This window comes from Narcine bancroftii, chromosome 10 (assembly GCF_036971445.1).
Source record: "Narcine bancroftii isolate sNarBan1 chromosome 10, sNarBan1.hap1, whole genome shotgun sequence".
Lineage (NCBI taxonomy): Eukaryota > Metazoa > Chordata > Chondrichthyes > Torpediniformes > Narcinidae > Narcine > Narcine bancroftii.
In genome coordinates this window covers 77,934,019-77,958,669 of record NC_091478.1, presented here as the reverse complement: position 1 = coordinate 77,958,669, position 24,651 = coordinate 77,934,019, and the positions used below count along the sequence as shown (strand labels likewise).

At 45.2% G+C, this 24,651-nt stretch overlaps 1 protein-coding gene across 4 annotated transcripts in view; it reads left to right on the top strand.

Annotated features, from left to right (window-relative positions):
* ripor1 (RHO family interacting cell polarization regulator 1) overlaps positions 1–24,651 on the top strand; it is a 134,512-nt gene that overhangs the window by 72,075 nt on the left and 37,786 nt on the right. For all 4 annotated transcript variants that reach the window (XM_069901504.1, XM_069901505.1, XM_069901506.1 and 1 more), the window contains exons 9-11: positions 12,789–12,832; positions 14,702–14,827; positions 21,019–21,167. In XM_069901504.1, the coding sequence (XP_069757605.1) occupies positions 12,789–12,832; positions 14,702–14,827; positions 21,019–21,167 (319 nt within the window). The remainder of the gene's footprint in view (positions 1–12,788; positions 12,833–14,701; positions 14,828–21,018; positions 21,168–24,651) is intronic.

Below are 24,651 nucleotides of genomic sequence, written 5' to 3'. Positions count from 1 at the left end.
CTCATCTTTCTGAGCATTAGAACACATTGTCAAGTTTATTGTCACCTGATTGCACAACTCAGTGAAACAGCGTTCTCGGTGCAAAACAGGCAGATACACAACCAGACATTAACACATGTACAGACAAACAATACATGTGCAATACAAGTATTTAATCTAAACTAATAAATATTGTTTCATGAATACAAGAGTCTTGGATGGTTATTGTGAGCAGTTCCTTTGGTCGTTCAGCATTCTCACTGCCCGTGGGAAACAACTGTTCCTCAGCCTGGTGGTGCTGGCTCTGATACTCCTGGATAGGAGCAGCTAAAAGATGCTGTGTGCAGGGTGGAAGGGGTCCTCAATGATTTTGTGCACCCTCTTCAGACAACGATCCCAGTAGATCATGTCACTGGGGAGAAGGGAGATCCAGTGATTCTCTCTGCCACTCTGTGGATTGATCACCAATCAATTTCTCTGCAGCAACTATACCACACCGTGATGCAGCCGGCCAGGACGCTCTCGACAGAGCTCTTGCAGAAGGTTGACGTAATCATGGCCTTACCTGCTTCAGTCTTCTCAGGAAGTGCAGTCGCCTTCCTGACAAGTGTGGTGTCCATTCAAGTTTGTTCTGGTTTCCCAGGCATCACAGCTTTTAATTACTGTTACCGGTGGCAATGTCCTCCACTTGCAAGGTTGTAGGCTCTGGCGTTCCCTCCCCAAACCTCCCCACCTCTATTTCTCTCTGTTTGTACACCATGTTCCCTAAAACCCATCTCAGCCCAAACCTATGGTCATCGATCCAGAAATCTTACTTGGTTTCTGTCCAACATTATTTTATTTGATAAAACTCCCATGAAATATCGTAGCATTTTTTCTGTGTCAGATGGTGTAATGTTATGGTAGGGCTGTGATTGATCCTGCAGGCAAGTCACCTGGGAGTGGGTTTGATTAAGGAGAAAATTGATTGTAAAGCCAGTTTCATGCAAATAGTGAGTTACGTGGACTGGGTTTGAATCAATAGGCAAGTCATGTGGGAGGGGTTAATTCAACAGTGAATGGGGCCAGATCTGATGGAGTCTGCAAAACTGTGTAGGAAAGAATAGGTAGCAAATTGCTGTTAATTGCCTTTGCATTCCTGAGGAAGCATGGAGCAACTTTACAAGGTCCAAGAGTTCGACTCATTTCACAGTATATGGGAATTTTTTACTTGTTAAAGTAAAAACACGATGGTGGAGAAACATGGTTGATCATCAAAGTATGAGCAAATTGTAGGCAGGTGTCTGAAAAAAAATGGTGGGGGTTGGGGGGGTGGAGCAGAGGCCCAAAGGAGGGAGGGCACACCAGCAAAAGCGGGAGGGAGGGATGGCTTTCTGAATGGAGAGGGGAGGGAGTGGACACGTGGAGGAAAGGAGACAGGGATGGTGAAGAGAAGGAGAACCGGAAGTGGTATAACAGAAACTGGAACCTTTGATGTTAATGCCGTCCAGTTAGATTGGAGGAAATTTCTGCTCAGTTGATATTGGATGAGCGACAATTCAGGCAGAATGGAGATTTTGAGTGAGCTGACTGTGGTAAGCTGAGAATCAAATACATTCATGTGGAAACTGCACCCTGTTCTAAATGACGTTCCCAAGAGGTAGTGCATGAATGTAAAACTAGAGGAGTCTGAGCTAGATGCTTGGAGGACACTCAAGGGAATGATGTGAGAAGAGTCAATGCAGTCTGAATTGACTGGAGAGATAAGATTAGAAGTGAGCTGTCACTTTTGAATCGTTGATTATCATGCCCCAGAAATGGCAGATCTGACTTGGTTCAAGTAATGCTATTTTTAAAACTATCAACCTGGCCCAGAGGGCTGATTATACAATGGGCCCAAGTCGTGCTTGGTTGATGTCTGTTGCCTTTTACCCAGCTGAGAGCTAGCTTTTGGGGCAGAGTTGGAGTGAAGTGTTGCCTATACTGTGAATTGAATTCTGTCTCCGTTTAAAGGTTATCAGCTACCATCTCTGAAAATCCCAGTGAGCGATGTCCAAGGGTCCAGGCCGAGGTTGATTGTCCTGATTGCGGACAGCCTCATGCAGGAAGCGTGCAAGCCACTGTAAAGACCTTTCCTGTTCTAACACTGTTTCAAGCTCATCAGCATCTAGACAGAAGGGTGGCATGGTCAGCACAGCAGTTAGCCAGCGATCTGGACCGGGGTTCAAATCCCGCGTTGTCTGTAAGGAGTTTGTGTGTTCTCCCTGTGTCTGCATGGATTTTATCTGGAGCTTCAGTTTTCTCCCACCATTCAAAAAGTACGGCGGCTGCAGATCAATTAGGGTGTAATAGGGCTCTTGGGCCAAAAGGGCCTGTTACCCGTGCTATATGTCTACATTAAATTAAGATGCGCCTTTCTACAGTCATCATTTGCTGTTTGCTTCTCCTTGTCTTCAGATTGAGATTTATTTTTGGTGTTTTTGTAGAAGTTTATTTTATTTTTAAAATATTAAAATGAGCTAGTGTTGCCTTTGAGAAAGTGTGCATGGGGTATGAGAGCATCTTTGTCTGGGGGTGCGAGATTGGCGGGAGAGTTGTAATGTGAAGGAAACATCTGCTATCGATCAGTAGTAACGTGTTACACAAGAGGCTGTGTGAGCAAGGAGTCGAACACAGCAGGAGTCTTTGAGCCTGACCTCATGTTTATGTAATTAAGTTCAGCAGTGAAAGAGTTCTGCAAAAATATATTTTTCTAATGTGTACTTCCAAAGGTCAAAGGTAATAATCCAGCCGAAAATTTGGACTCTTCGATCGTTAGCAATCTTGGGTGTTGGCCTTCCTGCTTTGCTAGGATTTAGATCAAATAATCAATGTTTGTTGAAGGGGGGAAAAAGTTTCACATCAATGTCATTTGGATTCTGGAACACATAATGAGGATCAGGCAGTAGGAGGGCCAGTCAAAGGATAGAAGTACACCCCAAATTTGAAAAGGATGACGACAGCTAATTCTGAATGCTTCAGCACAATTGTTACGATTTCCCTTCTTTTTACTTATAACTGTTATGTTGCTGCACTTGTATCGAAAGGCTGAGACCACAACACAGAATCAAATCCCACCAAAACATGAGAGAAACTTTGAATTTAAGTAATTAAACCCTAGTCTCAATAACAGTCACTATAAAATTATTGACAATGCATCTGGTTCACTTCCCATCAGAACTGAAATTCTGCCCTCCTCCGCTGGTCTGGGCTAGACTGAGCAAAGGGGCTGTTTTAATTTAGACCTGCAGCACAGTTACAGGCCCTTCTGGCCCACGAGCCTGCATACCACCAATTAATCTATGACCTTGGTACGTTTTTGAAGGGTGGGAGGAAAGCGGAGCACCCGGAGGAAGCCCACGCAGACACGGGGAGAACATGCAAACTGCTGACAGGCACTGCCGGATTTGAACCCAGGTCACTGCGCTAACCGTGCCTCCACAATTCAGGGACAAGTTGGAAGTGAACACAAAAAGCTGGTCTTGCTGGAATGTCCACATCTTCACAAACTAATTACGTGATAAAATTAAAACTGTCACCAACTGGTGCACTGAAAGAAACTACATCAGACCTCGTCACAGAGATTCAAATCACAGAATTTACAGCATGAAAAGACCCTTCGGCCTAATGTCCATGCAACCAAATTGTCTAGCTTAGCTGGTCCCATTTCCCTGCAGTGAGTCCTTGTCCCTTTCCTATCTGTCAAAATATCTTTTAAATGTTATATTTGTAGTTGCTTCTACCACTTCCTTTGGCTCATTCCATCTACTCATCACCCTCTGTGTGAATAAAGATGGCCCTCTGTCCCTTTAAAATCTTTCACCTCTCATCTTAAATCTAATTTTACATTCCATTACCTTGGGGAAAGAAAGCTGAAAACTATTTTCCCTATCTACGCCCTTGGTGGTTTTATAAACTACAAGTCCCCGGCCCCACCCCCGTTTCAGCGTTCAGTGCTCCAGGGAGTAAAGTTACGTCCTCTCCTTATAATTCAAGCCCACCAATCTTCGTAACATCCTTTCCTGCACTCTTTCCCGTTTAATGATATCTTTCTCACAGCAGGGTGACAAAAACTGCCCACCACAATTGTCGCGGTTGTGTATTACCTTAGTTGCGTACTTATCTTTGTCGGGATCGCCGCTTGTAACAGCACTGATTTAACTCTGCTTACAAACAAAGAATAGACTCACTCTCCTCCCCCTGACGAAAGTAAGTACTGTACATCGCCTGTTTTGCACTGTCGTACGAGGTCAGGCTGAACTGTCAGCACTCCGGACTGTTACATAGCAGGATAGTTCCATTCGGTCACCTCCTTGCATGGCTGGGGGTGGTGGGGGTTGGGGGGGGGGGGAATAGGGGGCTGTTGCTGTCGAGTGAGGAGGAGGACAGTGATTGTGTTCTTTATTTGCAAGCTGTGTTAAACCAGTGATGTTACACACTCCACGCATGGCCTCACCATCTGATATGATTATAACCTAATGTGCCTGCCCCTGAACGTCCTACCCTGACCTATGAAGACTGGCCTGTCAGTCCTGCAGTTGTGTTTGTGTTGGTTCCTTCCACTGCTTTGTTTGGGAGCTGCTGTTTATCCAGAGCCGCTGGTGTAGTGGGAGTTCTTGCCCACTGAGCATGATGGTGGCTTATGGTTTAAAGCAGCATTAGTCCACGTGAACCACAATCTACTGTAGGAACTCAATGGGTTGAACAGCATCAGTGTGAGAAAAAGAATTGTCAATGTTTCTATGGAGAGTCCAATCTCAATGAAGAGTTCCAACCTGAGAGTTCGGAATGCCATCCCACTAGCCTCTGGATCCAACACACTATTCTCCGTAATTTCCGCCATCTACAACATCTTCCCCTTTCCGGCTTCTGTCGAGACCACTCCCTCCGTGACTTCCTCGCCTACTCATCCCTCCCCACCAATTGGTCCCTCCCCACCAATTGGTCCCTCAGCACCTTCCACAGTGGCTGCAGAAGGTGCCACACTTGAACCTACACCTCCTTCCTCACCACAGTCTGGGGCCCCAAACACCTTTCAAGTGAAACAGCACTTCTGTATACCCAGGACTGATTTACTGCATTTGATGCTCCCTTTGTGGCCTTCACTATATTGGAGGGACTGGACGCAGACTGGGAGATCGCTTAGCTGAGCACCTTCGCATTGTCTGCATCAGTGACAGGGATCTCCAAGTGGTCAACCATTTTAATTCTGCGTCCCACTCCCAAGTTCGCATGTCTCCCCATGGCCTCATGTACTAACTCACCAAGATTGGAGAATTGGAGAAATAACATTTGATTTTCTGACTGGGCATTAACATTGGCCTCTCCAGTTTCTGTTAGCCTACTGTCCATTCTCCCTCTTTTCCCTCTCCCTTTGTCTTCTTTCCTCCAACTCTCCAATCCCTTCCCTCTCTATTCACAGAACCAAACACCTCCCCCTGCTTGCTGCTGTGCCCTCCCTCCCTTATCCACCTATTACCTCCTGCCTTTGGAACCTCACTCCTCCCCTACCCCTCCTTCCCACCCCCCCACCACCATTTTGTTTGGCTGCCTGCCGTTGTTTTTCCATACTTTAATGAAGGGCTCAAGCCCGAGACATTGTTTATGTATCTTTATCTTTGCTATATAAAGCACGAAAACCAACAAGGTCGGGTCAGATACAGCAATGAGCTCTCTGAACCCTTCTCCATTAACAATGGCGTGAAGCAAGGCTGTGTTCTCGCACCAACCCTCTTTTCAATCTTCTTCAGCATGATGCTGAACCAAGCCATGAAAGACCTCAACAATGAAGACGCTGTTTACATCCGGTACCGCACGGATGGCAGTCTCTTCAATCTGAGGCGCCTGCAAGCTCACACCAAGACACAAGTGAAACTTGTCCGTGAACTACTCTTTGCAGACGATGCCGCTTTAGTTGCCCATTCAGAGCCAGCTCTTCAGCGCTTGACGTCCTGCTTTGCGGAAACTGCCAAAATGTTTGGCCTGGAAGTCAGCCTGAAGAAAACTGAGGTCCTCCATCAGCCAGCTCCCCACCATGACTACCAGCCCCCCCAACATCTCCATCGGGCACACAAAACTCAAAACGGTCAACAAGTTTACCTATCTCGGCTGCACCATTTCATCAGATGCAAGGATCGACAATGAGATAGACAACAGACTCGCCAAGGCAAATAGAGCCTTTGGAAGACTACACAAAAGAGTCTGGAAAAACAACCAACTGAAAAACCTCACAAAGATAAGCGTAAACAGAGCCGTTGTCATACCCACACTCCTGTTCGGCTCCGAATCATGGGTCCTCTACCGGCATCACCGATGGCTCCTAGAACGCTTCCACCAGCGTTGTCTCTGCTCCATCCTCAACATCCATTGGAGCGCTTTCATCCCTAACGTCGAAGTACTCGAGATGGCAGAGGTCGACAGCATCGAGTCCACGCGGCTGAAGATCCAGCTGCGCTGGGTGGGTCACATCTCCAGAATAGAGGACCATCGCCTTCCCAAGATCGTGTTATATGGCGAGCTCTCCACTGGCCACCGTGACAGAGGTGCACCAAAGTAAAGGTACAAGGACTGCCTAAAGAAATCTCTTGGTGCCTGCCACATTGACCACCGCCAGTGGGCTGATATCGTCTCAAACCGTGCATCTTGGCGCCTCACAGTTTGGCGGGCAGCAACCTCCTTTGAAGAAGACCGCAGAGCCCACCTCACTGACAAAAGGCAAAGGAGGAAAAACCCAACACCCAACCCCAACCAACCAATTTTCCCCTGCAGCCGCTGCAACCGTGTCTGCCTGTCCCGCATCGGACTTGTCAGCCACAAACGAGCCTGCAGCTGACGTGGACTTTTTACCCTCTCCATAAATCATCATCCGCGAAGCCAAGCCAAAGAAGAAATAAAGCACGCTGTGTGACCTGCTGAGTTTCTCCAGCGTCGTGTTTTTACTTCAACCACAGTGTCCGCAGATTTTTGTCTTTTACTTTTGAAAAGTCGACAATTCTCCCACTGATGTTGCTGAACCTGTTGATTTCCTCCCGCAGATTGTCTTGTGGCTCCAGATCCATCCAGGTGTCTCTTATTATCTCTTGTCTGATTGTAAAAGACTACCTGTCCTGGTAGTACTTGCTTGTAAAGTGGGACAAAGGAGAGCAAATGCTAACAGTGTTGGGCAAGGGAAGAGCGATGGGGGGGTGTATGACATTGTATTGGGGTTGGAGATCTTGGGTGGGACAGAAAGAGTTTGGGAAGGTTTTTTTTGTATTCAGTATAATATCCTGGTCTGATATTCGGCAACTGTAAAGCACATGGAACGTTAAATTATACTGGAGGGAGTTTTCAAAAGTATTGTCAGATATACTGTGTTGTACTGTTCCATGGGGGGCATTCGCTCCTCAACATGGTTATCCAACTGCACGAAAACCAACAAGGTCGGGTCAGATACAGCAATGAGCTCTCTGAACCCTTCTCCATTAACAATGGTGTGAAGCAAGGCTGCGTTCTCGCACCAACCCTCTTTTCTATCTTCTTCAGCATGATGCTGAAACAAGCCATGAAAGACCTCAACAATGAAGACGCTGTTTACATCCGCTACCGCATGGATGGCAGTCTCTTCAATCTGAGGCGCCTGCAAGCTCACACCAAGACACAAGAGCAACTTGTCCGTGAACTACTCTTTGCAGACGATGCCGCTTTAGTTGCCCATTCAGAGCCAGCTGTTCAGTGCTTGACGTCCTGTTTTGCGGAAACTGCCAAAATGTTTGGCCTGGAAGTCAGCCTGAAGAAAACTGAGGTCCTCCATCAGCCAGCTCCCCACCATGACTACCAGCCCCCCCACATCTCCTTCGGGCACACAAAACTCAAAACGGTCAACCAGTTTACCTATCTCGGCTGCACCATTTCATCGGATGCAAGGATCGACAACAAGATAGACAACAGACTCGCCAAGGCAAATAGCGCCTTTGGAAGACTACACAAAAGAGACTGGAAAAACAACCAACTGAAAAACCTCACAAAGATTAGCGTATACAGAGCCGTTGTCATACCCACACTCCTGTTCGACTCCGAATTATGGATCCTCTACCGGCATCACCTACAGCTCCTAGAACGCTTCCACCAGTGTTGTCTCCGCTCCATCCTCAACATTCATTGGAGCGACTTCATCCCTAACATCGAAGTACTCGAGATGGCAGAGGCCGGCAGCATCAAATCCACGCTGCTGAAGATCCAACTGCGCTGAGTGGGTCACGTCTCCAGAATGGAGGACCATCGCCTTCCCAAGATCGTGTTCTATGGCGAGCTCTCCACTGGCCAATGAGACAGAGGTGCACCAAAGAAGAGGTACAAGGACTGTCTAAAGAAATCTCTTGGTGCCTGCCACATTGACCACCGCCAGTGGGCTGATATCGCCTCAAACTGTGCATCTTGGCGCCTCACAGTTCGGCGGGCAGCAACCTCCTTTGAAGGAGACAGCAGAGCCCACCTCACTGACAAAAGACAAAGGAAGAAAAACCCAACACCCAACCCCAACCCATCAATTTTCCCTTGCAACCGCTGCAATCGTGTCTGCCTGTCCCGCATCGGACTTGTCAGCCACAAACGAGCCTGCAGCTGACGTGGACATTACCCCTCCATAAATCTTTGTCCGCGAAGCCAAGCCAAAGAAGAGACTGTTCCATGATCTATTGCAATAGGAATATTTAAATGACACTTAGAAAGGTGCACACGGATGTAAGGAAAATGTGGAGAGTTATTTGCCGTGAGGGAGGGAAGGGATGATTGATGTGAAGTCGGTTTAAGTAGGTTGGTGCAACAATGTGGGTTGAAGGGCCTGTACTGTACTGTTCTCTGGTCTATTAGAATGGAAGCACAGGTGTCGTGTAAACCACAATCGGGTAATGGAAGACAATTGTGTTTCAGTCTTATCAAATTTACAGGGAGGACTCAATTTTCACTGCGGAAATGGTTTAGTGTTGACTATATTAACAACCAACTGAAAAACCTCACAAAGATAAGCGTATACAGAGCCGTTGTCATACCCACACTCCTGTTCGGCTCCGAATCATGGGTCCTCTACCGGCACCACCTACGGCTCCTAGAACGCTTCCACCAGCGTTGTCTCCGCTCCATCCTCAACATCCATTGGAGCGCTCACACCCCTAACGTCGAGGTACTCGAGATGGCAGAGGTCGACAGCATCGAGTCCACGCTGCTGAAGATCCAGCTGCGCTGGATGGGTCACGTCTCCAGAATGGAGGACCATCGCCTTCCCAAGATCGTATTATATGGCGAGCTCTCCACTGGCCACCGTGACAGAGGTACACCAAAGAAAAGGTACAAGGACTGCCTAAAGAAATCTCTTGGTGCCAGCCACATTGACCACCGCCAGTGGGCTGATAACGCCTCAAACCGTGCATCTTGGCGCCTCACAGTTTGGCGGGCAGCAGCCTCCTTTGAAGAAGACCGCAGAGCCCACCTCACTGACAAAAGGCAAAGGAGGAAAAACCCAACACCCAACCCCAACCAACCAATTTTCCCTTGCAACCGCTGCAATCGTGTCTGCCTGTCCCGCATCGGACTGGTCAGCCACAAACGAGCCTGCAGCTGACGTGGACTTTTTACCCCCTCCATAAATCTTCGTCCGCGAAGCCAAGCCAAAGAAAGATATTAATGAATAAAGAGAAAATCAGTATTGAATGTTGATTGCTCTTTCAAGCAGTCATTTAATAATTAGCTACACAGCTCGCAGCATCGCTTATGAATGCTGTACTCCAATCATCAGCTCATTAAAGCCTTATTCTCTCCTGCCTATGGTCTAATGTCCTTCAGCAAACCTTGTGCTGCCCACAGATGACTTGCTTGAACTACTTCATTTTACATGTTTTTGAGGAAAATGTAAATTTCTACCAGTGTCTCAAAGCTGCCATTATCGATGAAAATTAGTTAATTAGCTTGGTTAAAAAGAAAAACTGCAAGAATCTAATGATCCTTTGTGGGCGTTAGCACAAAGAATTAATCCAAGAAAATATTTGCAAGTTCAATCAATAATTGATAGCTGGTGACAGACTAATATTCCTTCTGAATCTACCTTTGGAGAGTTTGCAGCTAACTGAGCTCACACTGGGGAACTGAGTGCGAAAAAAATTACTACAGTTCAAATTTTTTTTCTACAATTTGTACTTCAATGTGCTGATCCATTTACCCACTCAGCCCTACTGCCCGATCTTCTCCCAATGCCCTGACTTATCAATAAACTATCCATCTCTGCAATGACCTGGCTTCCGCATCCAACTGTGGCAACAAATTCCACAGATTTACAACCCTCTGGCTGAAGAAATTCTTCCGCATCTCTGTTCTAAGCAGACACTCTTCAATGCTGAAGTTGTGCCCTCTTGTCCTAGACCCTCTCACCATGGGAAGCAATTTTTCAACATCTACTCTATTCATGCCTTTCAATATTTGAAATGTTTTAATGAGATTTCTCCCCACCCCCCCCCCCCCCCAACCCATTCTCCTAAGTTTCAATGAGTACAGGCCTAGATTTTTAATTTTTAATAAAATTTAGACATGCAGCATCATTTCGGCCCATGCTGCCCAATTAACAGACTGGTACATTTTAAAATGGTGGGAGGAAACAAGAGCCCCCAGGAAAAAACCCACACAGACGTGGGAGAAGGTACCAGCTCCTTACAGACAGCAACAGGATTCGAACTCTGGCCCCGATCACTGGCGCTGTAAAAGCGTTGTGCTAACCTCTACTCCAACCGCTGATAACCCTTTCATACCATGAATTATTCTTGTGAACCTCTTCTGAGCCCTCTCCAATGTCAGCAATCCTTTCTTAAATGAGGACTCCAAAACTGCTGACAATACTCCAAGTGGGGTCTCGCCAATGCCTTAGAACCCCAACATCACATCCCTGCTCTTAAATTCTATTCCCCTTGAAATGAATGCCAGCATTGCATTTGCCGCTTTCACCACCATCTCAACATGCAAGTTTCCATTTAGAATATTCTGCACATGGATTTCCAGGTCCCTTTGCATCTGGGGATCTTCCTCTTACTCCCCATTTGAAAAATTTTCTGCCTGGTTTTTTTCCACCAAAGTGCATGTCCATTCTATTTCATCTGTCCATTCTATTTCATCTGCCCATTCTCCAAATCAGTCTGAATCCTTCTGCAGCTTTCCTGTTTCTCAACCCTAACCTGCTCCTCCACTTCATATCTGCAACCTTGGCCACAGAACCATTCTTTCTATAATCCACACCATTAAACTGTGTATCTCTTTAAAAGCTTTTTACATCATCCCATGCCAATCATTATAAATGGTTCTTTCCTTTCAGATACAATCTATGTTCCTTTGAACCACCATCATCATTTGCTTACTCAGGATTTATTTTCCCTCTCTGCCATTGCTCACCTACATCTCATCCCTCTTTCTTCACCAGAGTGCGTTGTGATTTTTGCCTATCGTTCCTACCACTCCATCTGTGCATGTATCCAGCAGGGCTTTCTTTCCTGAATCTGCACAAAAACTGCTGCCTCGCCCCCCCCCCCCCCCCCCCCCATCTGCTTGCTTGAGCTATCAGTCACTTGGGCAGCCCAGTTCGTGTAACAGTTGGTGCAGCATTGTCTCAGTGCCAGCAATCAGGACCAAGGTTCAAATCCCACGCTGTCTGTAAGGAGTTTGTATATTCTTCCCATGTCTGCCATGATTCTGGTTTTCTCCCACCATTTGAAATGTCCTGTGGTTTGTTGGTCATTGGGTGCAATTGGGCGGCATGGGCTCGTCAACTGAAAGGTCCTGTTTCTGTGTATGGGGGGACAATAATGAGCTTGAACTTCTACTTTCTCGTTGTGTGGTAAGAGCCTTCCACTGTCCCCATGCTGAAAGACTGGGCTGGCTTCCCATCCTATCCTTGCCATGATTTCCTAACCAGATGAGAAGTGTTGACCTTTCCATTCCCATAAAGTCCAATCTCTTGCTGAAGAATCTGTTTCATCCCTGGCCCCTCCTTCAGTCTGAACCAGACCGTTTTGTATTCTCAGTGAAGAGGAACACAAAGCATGCCATATTTCCTGCAGCAATGTGCGTTTCTCAAGTTTCCCAGCATCTGCAGTCTCTAAAGTTATCTTTGTATTCTCAATATCTTCTTCATTCCTTGGCTCCATGTCCAACACCATATTCTCATTATCACAAGCAATGCCTATTTTCAAGACGCAGAAAATGTTGGTAAAACTCAGCAGATTAGACAGCATCAATGGAAAGAGAAATTATGTTTCAGGTTGAAGACTCGTCGTGTGCTGAATTTTACACAATTACACTTTTTAATTTTTAAATTTCAAATTTTCAGTATTTCCAATGTTTTTGGGAAAGCCAATGGTTGTTCCTGTATCAGGCCACCCATGCTCTAGATGTAAACCAGTTCACTCCTGCCTGCTCCACCATCCCCAGATCCTGAAAACAATTTAAATTCTGCCGGGACCACACTCCACTTTTATTTCCAAAAGTAACTTTGCATGTCATTGCCATTCCAAAATTTTGCAAGATTTTTGCTACCATTACTGAAAATATTTAAAACCTTAAACAATTGCTCACAAACAGAACTCTATCGGGGTTCACTTTCAAATAGATTTTTAATATTTTGGATTTGTTTGGATTCAGCTTTCTTTTAAAGCATCTAATTTGTACCTGCCATGGTCACTTTGATGAGGTACGAATGCTTTCGGGGCTGTAAATGTTGTGACAAATGTTTTCACTGTTAAATGTTTGCTCTGACGAATGTCCATGTCTTGCTTTAGGACTTGCTGGCTTTGCACGTCTCTGCCCAGGAGATCAGTATGAGGTGAGAAAACACTTTGAGAAATGCAAAATATTATAAATGCTTGTAAATCTGTAATAAGGACATTCATTGGAGGTAATACTTAGCAAGTCAGGCAGCCGCTGTGGGCAGATATGTGAATATCACACGTCTCTCACGATTCCTTACAACGAAGAAGACAGCTATTCGGCCTGTCCGAGCATTTCCATCAATCCCATTTCTCCCCACTTGTTTCCTTCTGACCTATTTTTCTCCTTTGCAATTCTCTTGCCATCTGTATACACCAGGAATAGTTCAGGTTGCAATTAACCCTTTTGGGATGCGGAAAGAATCCGAAGCATGCACGAGATTGTAGGGAGAGCGTACTCCACGCAGACACTGTTGGTGTAGCGGTTAGCGCAATGCCTTTACAGCGCCAGTGATCAGGACCAGGGTTCGAATCCCACGCTGTCTGTAAGGAGTTTGTACGTTCTCCCTGCGTCTGTGTGAGTTTTCCCCGGCAGCTCTGGTTTCCTCCCACCATTCAAAACGTACTGGGGTTGTAGGTCAATTGGGTGCAAATTGAGCGGCATGGACTCGTGGGGCGAAATGGCCATTTACCATGCTGTATGTTCAAATTTAAATTTAAAATCGAACACCCAGGATTGAACCCCAGTCAGTCACTGGTGCTGTGGGGCAGCTGGCATCACAGTGCTGCCAAGTTGACTACAAGCTGGTCCCTCCCTCATTCATCCACTGATGCATGGGTTACCGTTTGAATTACGATGGAAAGCCTTGGGCAACTCCTTGGGAATTCCAAAGATCATAATTAAACCCAAGAATCCTGAAACCTGCAGATGCTGAAAACTTGAGCAAACAAAGAAGTGCTGGAGGGACTCAGCAGGTCGGACAGCATCCACGGGAAGAAATGATCAACACTTTGGTTCGGGTCTAGTGAAAAGAGGCTGATATTATGTCTACAAAGTGGGAAAGTAGCTGGGGGAGGGGCCAGGAGATGATAGAGTGTAGGAGAGAAAGTTTGAGGGGCAGAAAGACAGGTAGAGGAAGGGACCACCAGGCCATTCTTGGGTGTTGTGTCTCTCTCTTTGATCTTTTCCCCAGCTTCTTTCCCCTTTAATACCCCCCCTCCCCCCCACATTTTTTCACTTTGGTCTTGATAAAGGGTTCAGACCCGAAATTTTGACTGAGCATTTCTATCCATGGATGTTGTCTGACCCACTGAGTTCCTCCAGCAATTCTTTTCTCTTAATCGTCCCTGATCCTGACAACTATGCCAGAAGTTAGTGATTTGGGGTGAGGGTATAGTTAGCGCAAAGCTATTCCAGCATTAACGATCCAGTTCGAATCTGACACTGTCTGTAAGGAGTTTGAACATCCTCTCCATGTCTGCGTGGGTTTCCTTCAGGGGCTCTGGTTTTCTCCCACCTTTTAAGACGTTCAGAGGTTGTAGGGTTTTTTGGGGCAGTATGGTCTCGTGGGCCGGAAAGGCCTGTTACTGCGCTGTATCTCTAAATTTAAAATTTAATTTCCGCGCTGGCTTCTCGTCTTCGTTTTCAACCAGGATATCAGGTGGCACTGCTGCCAAAGAGATCAACTTCCAGAGCACAAAGTAGTACTCTAAAACCTGCTTCTAGGTTTGGTTTGGCTGCTCATCAGATAATCTTGAAGAGATAACTCGAAGGAGCACAGGAATGTTTACATTTTGAAGAGGCAATTATAAAAGGAAAGCTTTTAAAATAACACAGTAAAATACAAATAACATTACTGTACAAAATCAATGACATTTGACTGGGATCATAAGTTATCAATGGTTCATTACGTTCGATGTTTTGACATGAGAAGGAACAAAGTAACAAAAGCACATTGTAAAATGGTTCTAAAACTGGTTTCCAGATATTTATGAAATACGGCCGTCAGCGGTGGAAATTGAAAGGTCGCATTGAAGCCAATGGGAAGCAAGTGTGGGATGGTGAAGAGATGGTCTTCCAGCCTCTAGTTACAGAGTTCCTCTCGATCAAGGTAAGGGGCTGCTGCCACCTGCAAAGAGCAGCCGTGTTTTTTCCTGGGAGAGACAGTGTCAAAGTGCCCTGTCCTCCAGTAACTAGAGGAGCCCGGCCATTGTAACCTTGTTTACTGGCTGTGTTCCTGTTTACAGAGGGAGCTTCTCCAGCAGAGAGGGTTGGGGGGTTGGGGGCTGGTCAGCTGGTAATGATGAACATTCCCGGCTTCACTCATGGAAAAAAAATGACTCTACAACCTCATTACTGTAAACTGGCAGGCTCAAAAACTAAATTCTGGGGCCATAACTCAAGCCTGTGACCTTTTGACGTTGGTTATAATGAAAATAAAACCCTTTTAACTAAAAATCTGAAATGTAAGCAAAACTAGAAGATAAAATTTCTGCTTTATTTTTTCCAGCCTTGTCTGTTGCCTGTTTTCCATAAAAGAAATTGAGCAGTTCTGTGCCCTTCCATGGCCCCAGGCCCTGGCTGAGTTGCTGAGTCTTCTGCTCTAGTTTATCTGCACGCTCCCACTCTGACACAGCTCCCTTCACAATTTCCTTCACGCCTGAAATGCAAATCATTTGGTTCCATCCCCAACCTTTAGCTCCTTTCACTCCACTGGCAAATTTAGCAGGTCCTTTCCCGGTTATCATATAGTGTGAAGCATCCCAACTTGGCAGGGCGTTAAATTCCTGTTAAATTCAACCTTTCTCTGACACTCAGAGCCCAGCTGAATTAACTCACACTGATCTGGCGGTGTGAAAGCTCAACCTGTTCTCGCATTTTCACCCCTGGAGGCAGGATTTCACCCCCCCCCCCACCATTTAAAATTACGGGTTGCCAATTAACCAGGTAAATCATGGTGCAATGTTTTCCCGAGTGCAGCAGGCCCGATAAGCTTTTCCACTTGTGAAAGGGACTAATTAAATGCAGTTCATTTGGATTCCATGTAGAGGAGAGTTAACATGTGAAAGCAGGGACCAGTAGATAATCATATCAAGCTGGTAAATCAGACACCTGCACTAACCATCCAGTGATAGGTTCAAGACCTGCCGTGTCAAAAGGAGAATGTAAATTCAGTTAATTACACGGTTGGAATGAAAAGCCGTCAGAAACATTGACATATTGTAAATAGATGTATTGATTAAAATAACAGTATGTCCCAACTGTATTAATGTTTATTTTGTGAACATGGGTGGGGGGGGGCAGGAAAATCCCAACACAAAGAATAAATGGACTTGTGGCTCGTGGAACATCTGAAATCCTGTTGAAATACACGGAACCGATGTAAAACTTGCAACCGTAGTGCTGTGTTGTCTGCAGTGAATAGACAGGCAGTATATCAATGTCTTCTTTGTGAGGTTTTTCAGTTGGTTGTTTTTCCAGACTCTTTTGTGTAGTCTTCCAAAGGCGCTATTTGCCTTGGCGAGTCTGTTGTCTATCTCATTGTCGATCCTTGCATCTGATGAAATGGTGCAGCCGAGATAGGTAAACTGGTTGACCGTTTTGAGTTTTGTGTGCCCGATGGAGATGTGGGGGGGCTGGTAGTCATGGTGGGGAGCTGGCTGATGGAGGACCTCAGTTTTCTTCAGGCTGACTTCCAGGCCAAACATTTTGGCAGTTTCCGCAAAACAGGACGTCAAGCACTGAACAGCTGACTCTGAATGGGCAACTAAAGCGGCATCGTCTGCAAAGAGTAGTTCACGGACAAGTTGCTCTTGTGTCTTGGTGTGAGCTTGCAGGCGCCTCAGATTGAAGAGACTGCCATCCATGCGGTAGCGGATGTAAACAGCGTCTTCATTGTTGAGGTCTTTCATGGCTTGTTTCAGCATCATGCTGAAGAAGATAGTAAAGAGGGTTGGTGCGAGAACGCAGCCTTGCTTCACGCCGTTGTCAATGGAGAAGAGTTCGGAGAGCTCATTGCTGTATCTGACCCGACCTTGTTGGTTTTCGTGCAGTTGGATAACCATGTTGAGGAACTTGGGGGGGCATCCGAGGTGCTCTAGTATTTGCCCAAAGCCCTTTCCTGCTCACGGTGTCGAAGGCTTTGGTGAGGTCAACAAAGGTCATAAAGATTAGCACATACAGAGCCGTTGTCATACCCACACTCCTGTTCGGCTCCGAATCATGGGTCCTCTACCGGCATCACCTACAGCTCCTAAAGCGCTTCCACCACTTTGTCTCCGCTCCATCCTCAACATTCATTGGAGCGACTTCATCCCTAACATCGAAGTACTCGAGATGGCAGAGGCCGACAGCATCGAATCCACGCTGCTGAAGATCCAACTGCGCTGGGTGGGTCACGTCTCCAGAATGGAGGACCAGCGCCTTCCCAAGATCGTGTTCTATGGCGAGCTCTCCACTGGCCCCTGAGAAAGAGGTGCACCAAAGAAGAGGTACAAGGACTGCCTAACGAAATCTTTTGGTGCCTGCCACATTGACCACCGCCAGTGGGCTGATATCGCCTCAAACCATGCATCTTGGCGCCTCACAGTTTGGCGGGCAGCAACCTCCTTTGAAGAAGACTACAGAGCCCACCTCACTGACAAAAGACAAAAGAGGAAAAACCCAACACCCAACCCCAACCAACCAATTTTCCCTTGCAACCGCTGCAACCGTGTCTGCCTGTCCCGCATCGGACTTGTCACCCACAAATGAGCCTGCAGCTGACGTGGACATTACCCCTCCATAAATCTTCGTCCGCGAAGCCAAGCCAAAGAAAGAACAAAGAATTTCAATGTCTGGTATATTTGCACTTTTTTGTGAAAATGGTATATTTTGAGAGAAAAGAAGTACTCTAGATTTTAGGTAAAACACAAAATTCTGCAGACTCCATCATTGAAGTAAAACTCAAGGTACCTTGATGAAGGGCTCAAGTCCAAAATGATGGTTATGTATCTTTATCTTTGCAACATAAAGTTCATTGTTTGACCAGCTGAGTTTCTCTAGAATTCTGTTTTTACTCTAGGTTTTAGTTGTTCTGATGGGGTAGCATTATGAAGAGCCTTCAAATTACCGACTACATCCATTCAAGACTGAAGCTATCTGCTGCCATCAAGTTAAACAAGAAAATGTAGAATGGAGTGCAAAACACCAGTGTGCTGGAGAAACTCAGCAGATCATGCAACATCCATAGAAAGTTAAGGGTAACCAATGTTTCTGGCCTGGGCCCTCTGTGACATGCTGAGTTTCCCTAGCTCGTTTGTGTGTTTCAATCTCCTCCACAATCTCCATCAGTACTGAAGCACCACAGGGTTTCCTAGCCCCCAACTCTACTCGCTTTACACCTACAACTGTGTGCCTCGGTACACCATCTACAAATTTACTGACGATATCAGGGCAGTGGGTTATTTAAAGAAAGGTGATGATTCAGCATACAGGATGGAGATTGAAAACTTGGCTGAATGTTGCACCAACAAAAACCTTGCACTCAATGTCACCAAAACTAAGGAGCTAATTGTTGACTTCAGGAAAGGAAACCCAGAGTTGTACAATCCAGTGATCGTTGGGGGTTCAGAAGTGGAGCGGGTGAGCAAATTTAAGTTCTTGGAAGTCAATAGCTCAGAGAATCTTTCCTGGACCCAGTGCACTAATAGCATCGAGAAGAAAACACATCAACATCTGTACTTCGTCAGGAGTTTGCAGAGGTTTGGTATGGCACTATAAACCCTGGTAAATTTCTATAGGTGGGTGGTGGAAAGTATGCTGACTGGCTGCGTCACAGACTGGTATGGGATATCCAATACCCCTAAGCTTAAAGCCCTTCAAAAAGGTAGTTCCCAGGACATCACAGGCAAAACCCTCCCCCTATCAAGAACATCTACAGGGAACGGTGCCATTAGAGAGCAGGAGCAATCATCAAGGATCCACACCACCCAGCACATGCTCCATTCTCACTGCTGCCATCAGGAAAGAGGTGTAGGTGCCACAAGACTCACCCCCACCAGGTTCAGGAACAGCTGCTCCCCCTCAGACGAACAAACTCAATCGAGGCTCATTTAAAGACTCTCGTGCACTTATTGATTTTTAAAAAATTCTCGCTGTATTGCACAGTCAGTTTGTTTACATTTGTTATTTGTTTAGAGTTCTTTATTTGTTTACATGAATACACTAGTTTTTTCTTGCTCTACCAATAGTGGTCATTCTGCCTCACCTGCAGGGAAAAGAATCTCAGGGTTGTATGCAAGGCAATAAGTCTGAAATCTGCCACCTCATGCTAGTTAAGGGATGTGAATTAAGTATTGTTCTTCCTCCCCCAAAACTCCAGTAATCTAAAACAAATCTCTTTGCTGATGCAGGACGAGCAGCTTTTCCACACTATTAGATGCAGTTCCTATCACTACCAAATGTGATTTTTTTTTTCTCTCTCACCTAATTTACCACTGCATCATGTTTAAACAAATCTTCCATTGACTGGTGAGTTTGAAGAAAGGGGGAAAGTGCAGAAGCATACTGGATTTCCGCTTGCAAATTGAACCACATTGCCGATCCTCGCTGTTCTGGACCTGAACCTTGGCTTCAGCCACGGTCCAGACATTGCCTTTTGGATCCTGGCTCTGGCAGCAAACCCCTCCATTCTGGATCCCTGGGTAAGACACGAGACTAATAAGTGAACCAGATTATGAGGATCCTGGAACAATTGATGCAGGTTATTAGAATTTATGAGACAGATATTGTGAATAAATTTAAAAAAAAAGGTTTCAGCAGAAGTTAGTTCAAATATGAATGGGGTTCAGATATTCTGTTGCCAAACTTCAGCTATTGATTTAATGATAACAAACCACAGTGTTATAGAGCGAAGCCTCTGGCCTCTTGGCTTGAATCAAAAGGGTCGCGGGGGAAAGTGTTAGATCTCTCATCTTAACGCACGCTACGTTGAGTTTGACAGACTTGTCACTTACTAGTTTAAGACCTGACAAAGTCAGCCCCAGTTGTTGAGTTTTATATTTTTTTTGTCCCCCTCATACCTTTGCAAAGAATGTGCTGGAAGGAATGTGGGTCAAGAGTTGGGCGAGAGAAACTGGGATGAAAAAGAAAATTTAAAGGAGGAAAAATCTGACTGAAACTAGGAAGGAAATCAATTTCAGGGACAGATTCTCAATTTCAGCATCTACTGAATCAGAATTTATTGTCATGAACAAGTCAATAAATTGTTTTGCAGCAGTAACACAGTGCAAAAATTTGAATAAACCACCGTACAAAATTAAATAAAAATAGTGCACTTGAGGCCAAGCTGTACTGTTGGTCTGGTCTGTTCAAACATTGTGCGCTTTTAATGCTTTTATTCTGCATTAAAATCATGGTCTGTTTTGGATACCCGAGTGCCTAGTAATGAAGAAGGCAGGAGAGAGTGGTAAATCTTGCTAGGACCATCATGGGAACCAATCTCCTGTGCATTGAAGACATCTATGTGAGGTACTGCCTCAAGAAGGCAGCCAAGACCCCCCCCGCCTCCACCTCCCCTTCATCATTCTGGTCACAACCTCTTCTTACCCAGAAGCCTGGTCCAACACCTCCAGTTTCAGAAACAGTTCCCCCCCCCCCCCCGACTAACTATCAATCTCTCTGTACTTTGCTAATTAGAACACTGCTCCAGAACCCAAGCTCTGTGTACACTAGTGTCGCCTTAAATTAAAGGGCTTAAGCGTAAACAGCTGCAGTTCAGAACCAGGGTTGAAGAAGGTGACTTGGATGACTGGAGCTCCGTTCACCACTGGAACAGACGGTCACAGTGGTTACAGGAGCCAATGTCATCAGAGGAGGTGAAGGGATCCACGGACACTTGATGCCTCTGAGGGGACTTTCTTTTGCTTCCCTTTCTCTTCTCAGTGGGCGTCTCTGTGTACCTTTAAAGGCAAATAAGAGTGAACAAATGTTGTGCATCGTGTATGTGACCAGTGACTATAAAGGAACCTTGAACATTGGAACTTTTTTTTACATTAACAACAACGGTGAACGTTTATTCTTTTTCAAGTGGAAATTGAACTAGTTGTGCATTTCTTGTATGGCTACAGAAAGCAAAAAGTGTTTCTGTGCATTGTTCTTGTGTGTGAGACAAACTCTCGTCATCTAATCTATTTTAATATTATGATCAAAGCACCTCTTTAGTAAACGGCAAAAAACATGGAGGAGCTCGTCCAAAGCATTGGCATTTAGAGTCTATGACAGCAAGAAGCGTCAGAATTGTGAATTCGTTTTCTCTTACAGGTAACTGAGCTGAAAAGCCTGGCAAATCACGTCATCGTTGGCAATGTTTCCTGTGAAACAAAGGATTTGTTTGCGGCCTTGCCTCAGTCTGTTGCTGTGGACATCAATGACCTGGGAACTATTAAACTTAGCCTGGAGGTCATCTGGAAGTAAGTCTTTCACAGTGTAAAAATGGGGCGAGATTAGCCTTTTGTAGTGTGTTAATGGCACTGGAAATGCTTTGTTTGGAGCAAAAAAAGTAAGAATATTGGATAATCAAAGGGTTTCTTTCATCTCCGCACAATGAGTCCTTTCGCATTTCAATCAGTTGCAACTTCCTGTGATTTTTGACAAGTCTGTCATTTGGAATTATTACACAATCGCAAGTGACTTGTTCAGTTCAGCCCCTTCTCTTCAGATTGTGAACTACAGAGCTTTTATAACTTTTCCCAATGTCCCCTTGTTCCCTTTTACCCATCGAGCTCAAGTCGTCTATCCATGTGGCCTTTGGCTGTACTTTTAGCTAAAAGGTGCAAATTGCATGAAACCAAGAGAAACTTAAATCTTTTGGTGCATGTAATGAAGATCGCTTTGCAAAAGTTCTTTAAATAAACTCGACTGGATAATAGTCAAGTTTATTGTCATTTGATTACACAAGTACAACCTGATGAAACAGGGTTCTTTGGTCCTCAGTGCAAAACATGCAGACACACAACCAGCCATAACACATAGACAAACAATACACATTCAGGATAAGTATACTTTTGTATAAATAAATAAATTGAGAGATAAATATTGTTGCACAAATATAAGAGTCTTGGATATTGTTGGCGTCGTGGTTAGCACCATGCTGATACAGTGACTGGGACCAGGGTTCGAGTCCCGCTCTGTCTGTAAGGAGTTTGTTTGTTCTCCCCATGTCTGCTTGGGGAGAGCATACAAAGCTGGTTTCATCCCACCGCAACACGGGTTGTGGGCTTGTTACTGTGCTGTATGTCTAAAAAATATATATAAATATATATATATATATATATATTGTTAAAAAACATACAAGCAACTGACAAGGGAAATTCATCTGATGACTGAATATGACAGATGTGGCAGGACATGTGTTTGGAGCTGCAGTGTGTTGGATTTGGTGGAGGCTGTTGTGATCCACACCGGGCTATCTTAACAGTTTTGGGAAGAAGATCCAGCAATCGTTAAGTCTCTATCATTAGTTGCACCAAGTAAGTGGTCCTGTTGAGGGAGTGTGAGCAGCTTGTGTTGAAATTTGAAAGCAAAGCCACCAAGGTGTTAATCTCCCGATTGCCTCCTGGGTTGTGTGCAGAATGGGATGTGGCCAGAAGATGGGGGCTGAGTGTGCAGAAGTAGGTTTCAATTCATGGGGCACTGCTGCCTATACTGGGGAAAGTGATAGCTGTATTAAATTTTAAATTTAGACCTACAGCACAGTAGCAGACCCTTTCAGCCCACGAGTCCGTACTGCCCAATTGACCTACACCCCTGGTACATTTTGAAGAAACCGGAGCTCCCGGGGAAAACTCCTTACAGACAGCGCGGGCACTAGAACAGCATTGCGTTAACTGCTGTGCTGTTTCACAGGAATCAGGCTGGGGGCTGTGTCTTGGTGAACCAGGTGAGTGTGTGATCCCTCAGACTGCACAGATGAAATACTTGTCCCGTGTATGTATTTGTCTGTATGTGTGTATAACGTCTGGTCGTGCATCTGCAGGTTTTGCACCAAGGACCGGAGAACACTGCTTCATTGGGTTGTACTTGTACAATCAGATGACAATAAACTTGAAGAGAGTAGAAAAATAACAAAGGAAAGAGCTTAAATAAAGAAACAGTAGCTAAGGTGACTTAAATCCTGTTAACAAAGGTAGTGTTGAGGATGAGTTCTTAGAATGTTTTGGGGGATGATGGTTTGTTAAAACAATATACTGCTGAATTGGCTATTTTGCAAAAGAGACAGAACTAATTAAATGACTCACAGCAAATGATCCTCGGGGAAGAGCGATTATACATGACTGGGAACAGGAAGCTTAGATCTGGAACCAGTCTGAGATAAAAGCAGTTATAGAAGTACGAAGGCAGCATTGACTTAAGTAGGATGGGGAGCGAACATGCAAGCTGTGATGAACGAAAAAACCTTTGTAACGCTCAAATAAAATTGATTTTATCTCGGGGTTGGGGGGGGGAAAGACATTGCAAGAATTATGATCATTCACAATTAAGCAATAACATTCAGGATAATATCTTGAAGGAGATGCTGAATGTTGGAATGGTTAGTAGTGGGCCACAGGGAGTACGTTGGTTATAATCTTTGAAACTGTCCCGGCAGTCTGGAATACTCGTATTCAAGGGAGGACAGAAAAAGAGAACTAGGCGAGTTAGCCTTGCATTATTTAAATTTAATTTTAAAAAAATTTAGTCATACAGCACAGTAACAGGCCATTTCGGCCCACGAGCCCGTGCCACTCAATTAAGCGACAGCCCCTGGTGCATTTCGAAAGGTGGGAGGAAACCGGAGTCCCTGGGGGAAACCCACGCAGACACAGTGAGAACATACAAACTCCTTACAGACAGCGTGGGATTCAAACCCCAGTCCTGATGGCTGGCACTGTAACGGTGTTGCACTAACCGCTACCCCAACTGTGCCGCCCACTGCGCTGACCGTGCCGCCCTCTTGTTATTCTGGATTCCATTCTTGAAGTTAATGAAGGGACATCTCATTTGGAAATGAGGATGCTGTGCATTCGGACTTCCAAAAAAAAATCATTTGATAGGTACCACAAAGGGGAAGCTCATGATTTTGTGGGTAACGTAATAGCGTGAATAAAGGATAGCTCAATGAAAGAAAGCAGTTAGAATAAATAGATCATCAAGTTGGCAAGCTGTAGCCATTGTGTGGCACGTGATCACGCAGGCTGCATTGATAAAGGTAGGTTAAGTGAGATGACAAAATAAATAGCGAAGGATTATTCATGTTGGGAAATGTGAGGTAATCCTCTTCAAATTCCAATAAGTTTCAGGCTCAATACCCAATTTAAACTTCAAGTGCGTTTTGCTTCGCCAAGGTTTAGTGTCTCCTACTTGGAGATGAGGCAAGTGAAATCCAGCAGCTCCCATGAAGGACATCATTTGCTAAGATGTGCCTTCAGGAAAGGAAGGGAGAAGGGTGTGAATGTCCCAAGAATTTGCAAAGTTAAGTTAGTCATTTTGGTGGCAGTGTTCTTGGGGTGGTGCTTTGTTTTGCTTAATTGTTTGATCCAAAAGTCAAATCAAGTAGCATTGATTTTCCTAGGCCTTGTAAATTCCCACGATCCTATGTTATTGTCAAAGATTAAATCACGATTCCTTTTTTGATTTCAATGCGCACTGTGGCGTAAGATCATCAAAGAGAGAGCATGCATTTCTCTTCACATCCTCAGGGGTCAACTAAAGGTCTGTCCTGCCAATGGTTATTTGTAGTGCAAGAAAACGCAACACTAATTTCTGCACAGCAAATATCACTGAGGAAGAGGACTAAATATATTATTTAGTCATCTCAGTTGAGGATTGGGCATTTCCACCATGCTGAAGATTGCAGTTTCATATAATAGATCTTTCTCATCCCCCCGGAGCTCTGCACTGGGGTATCAGAGTACA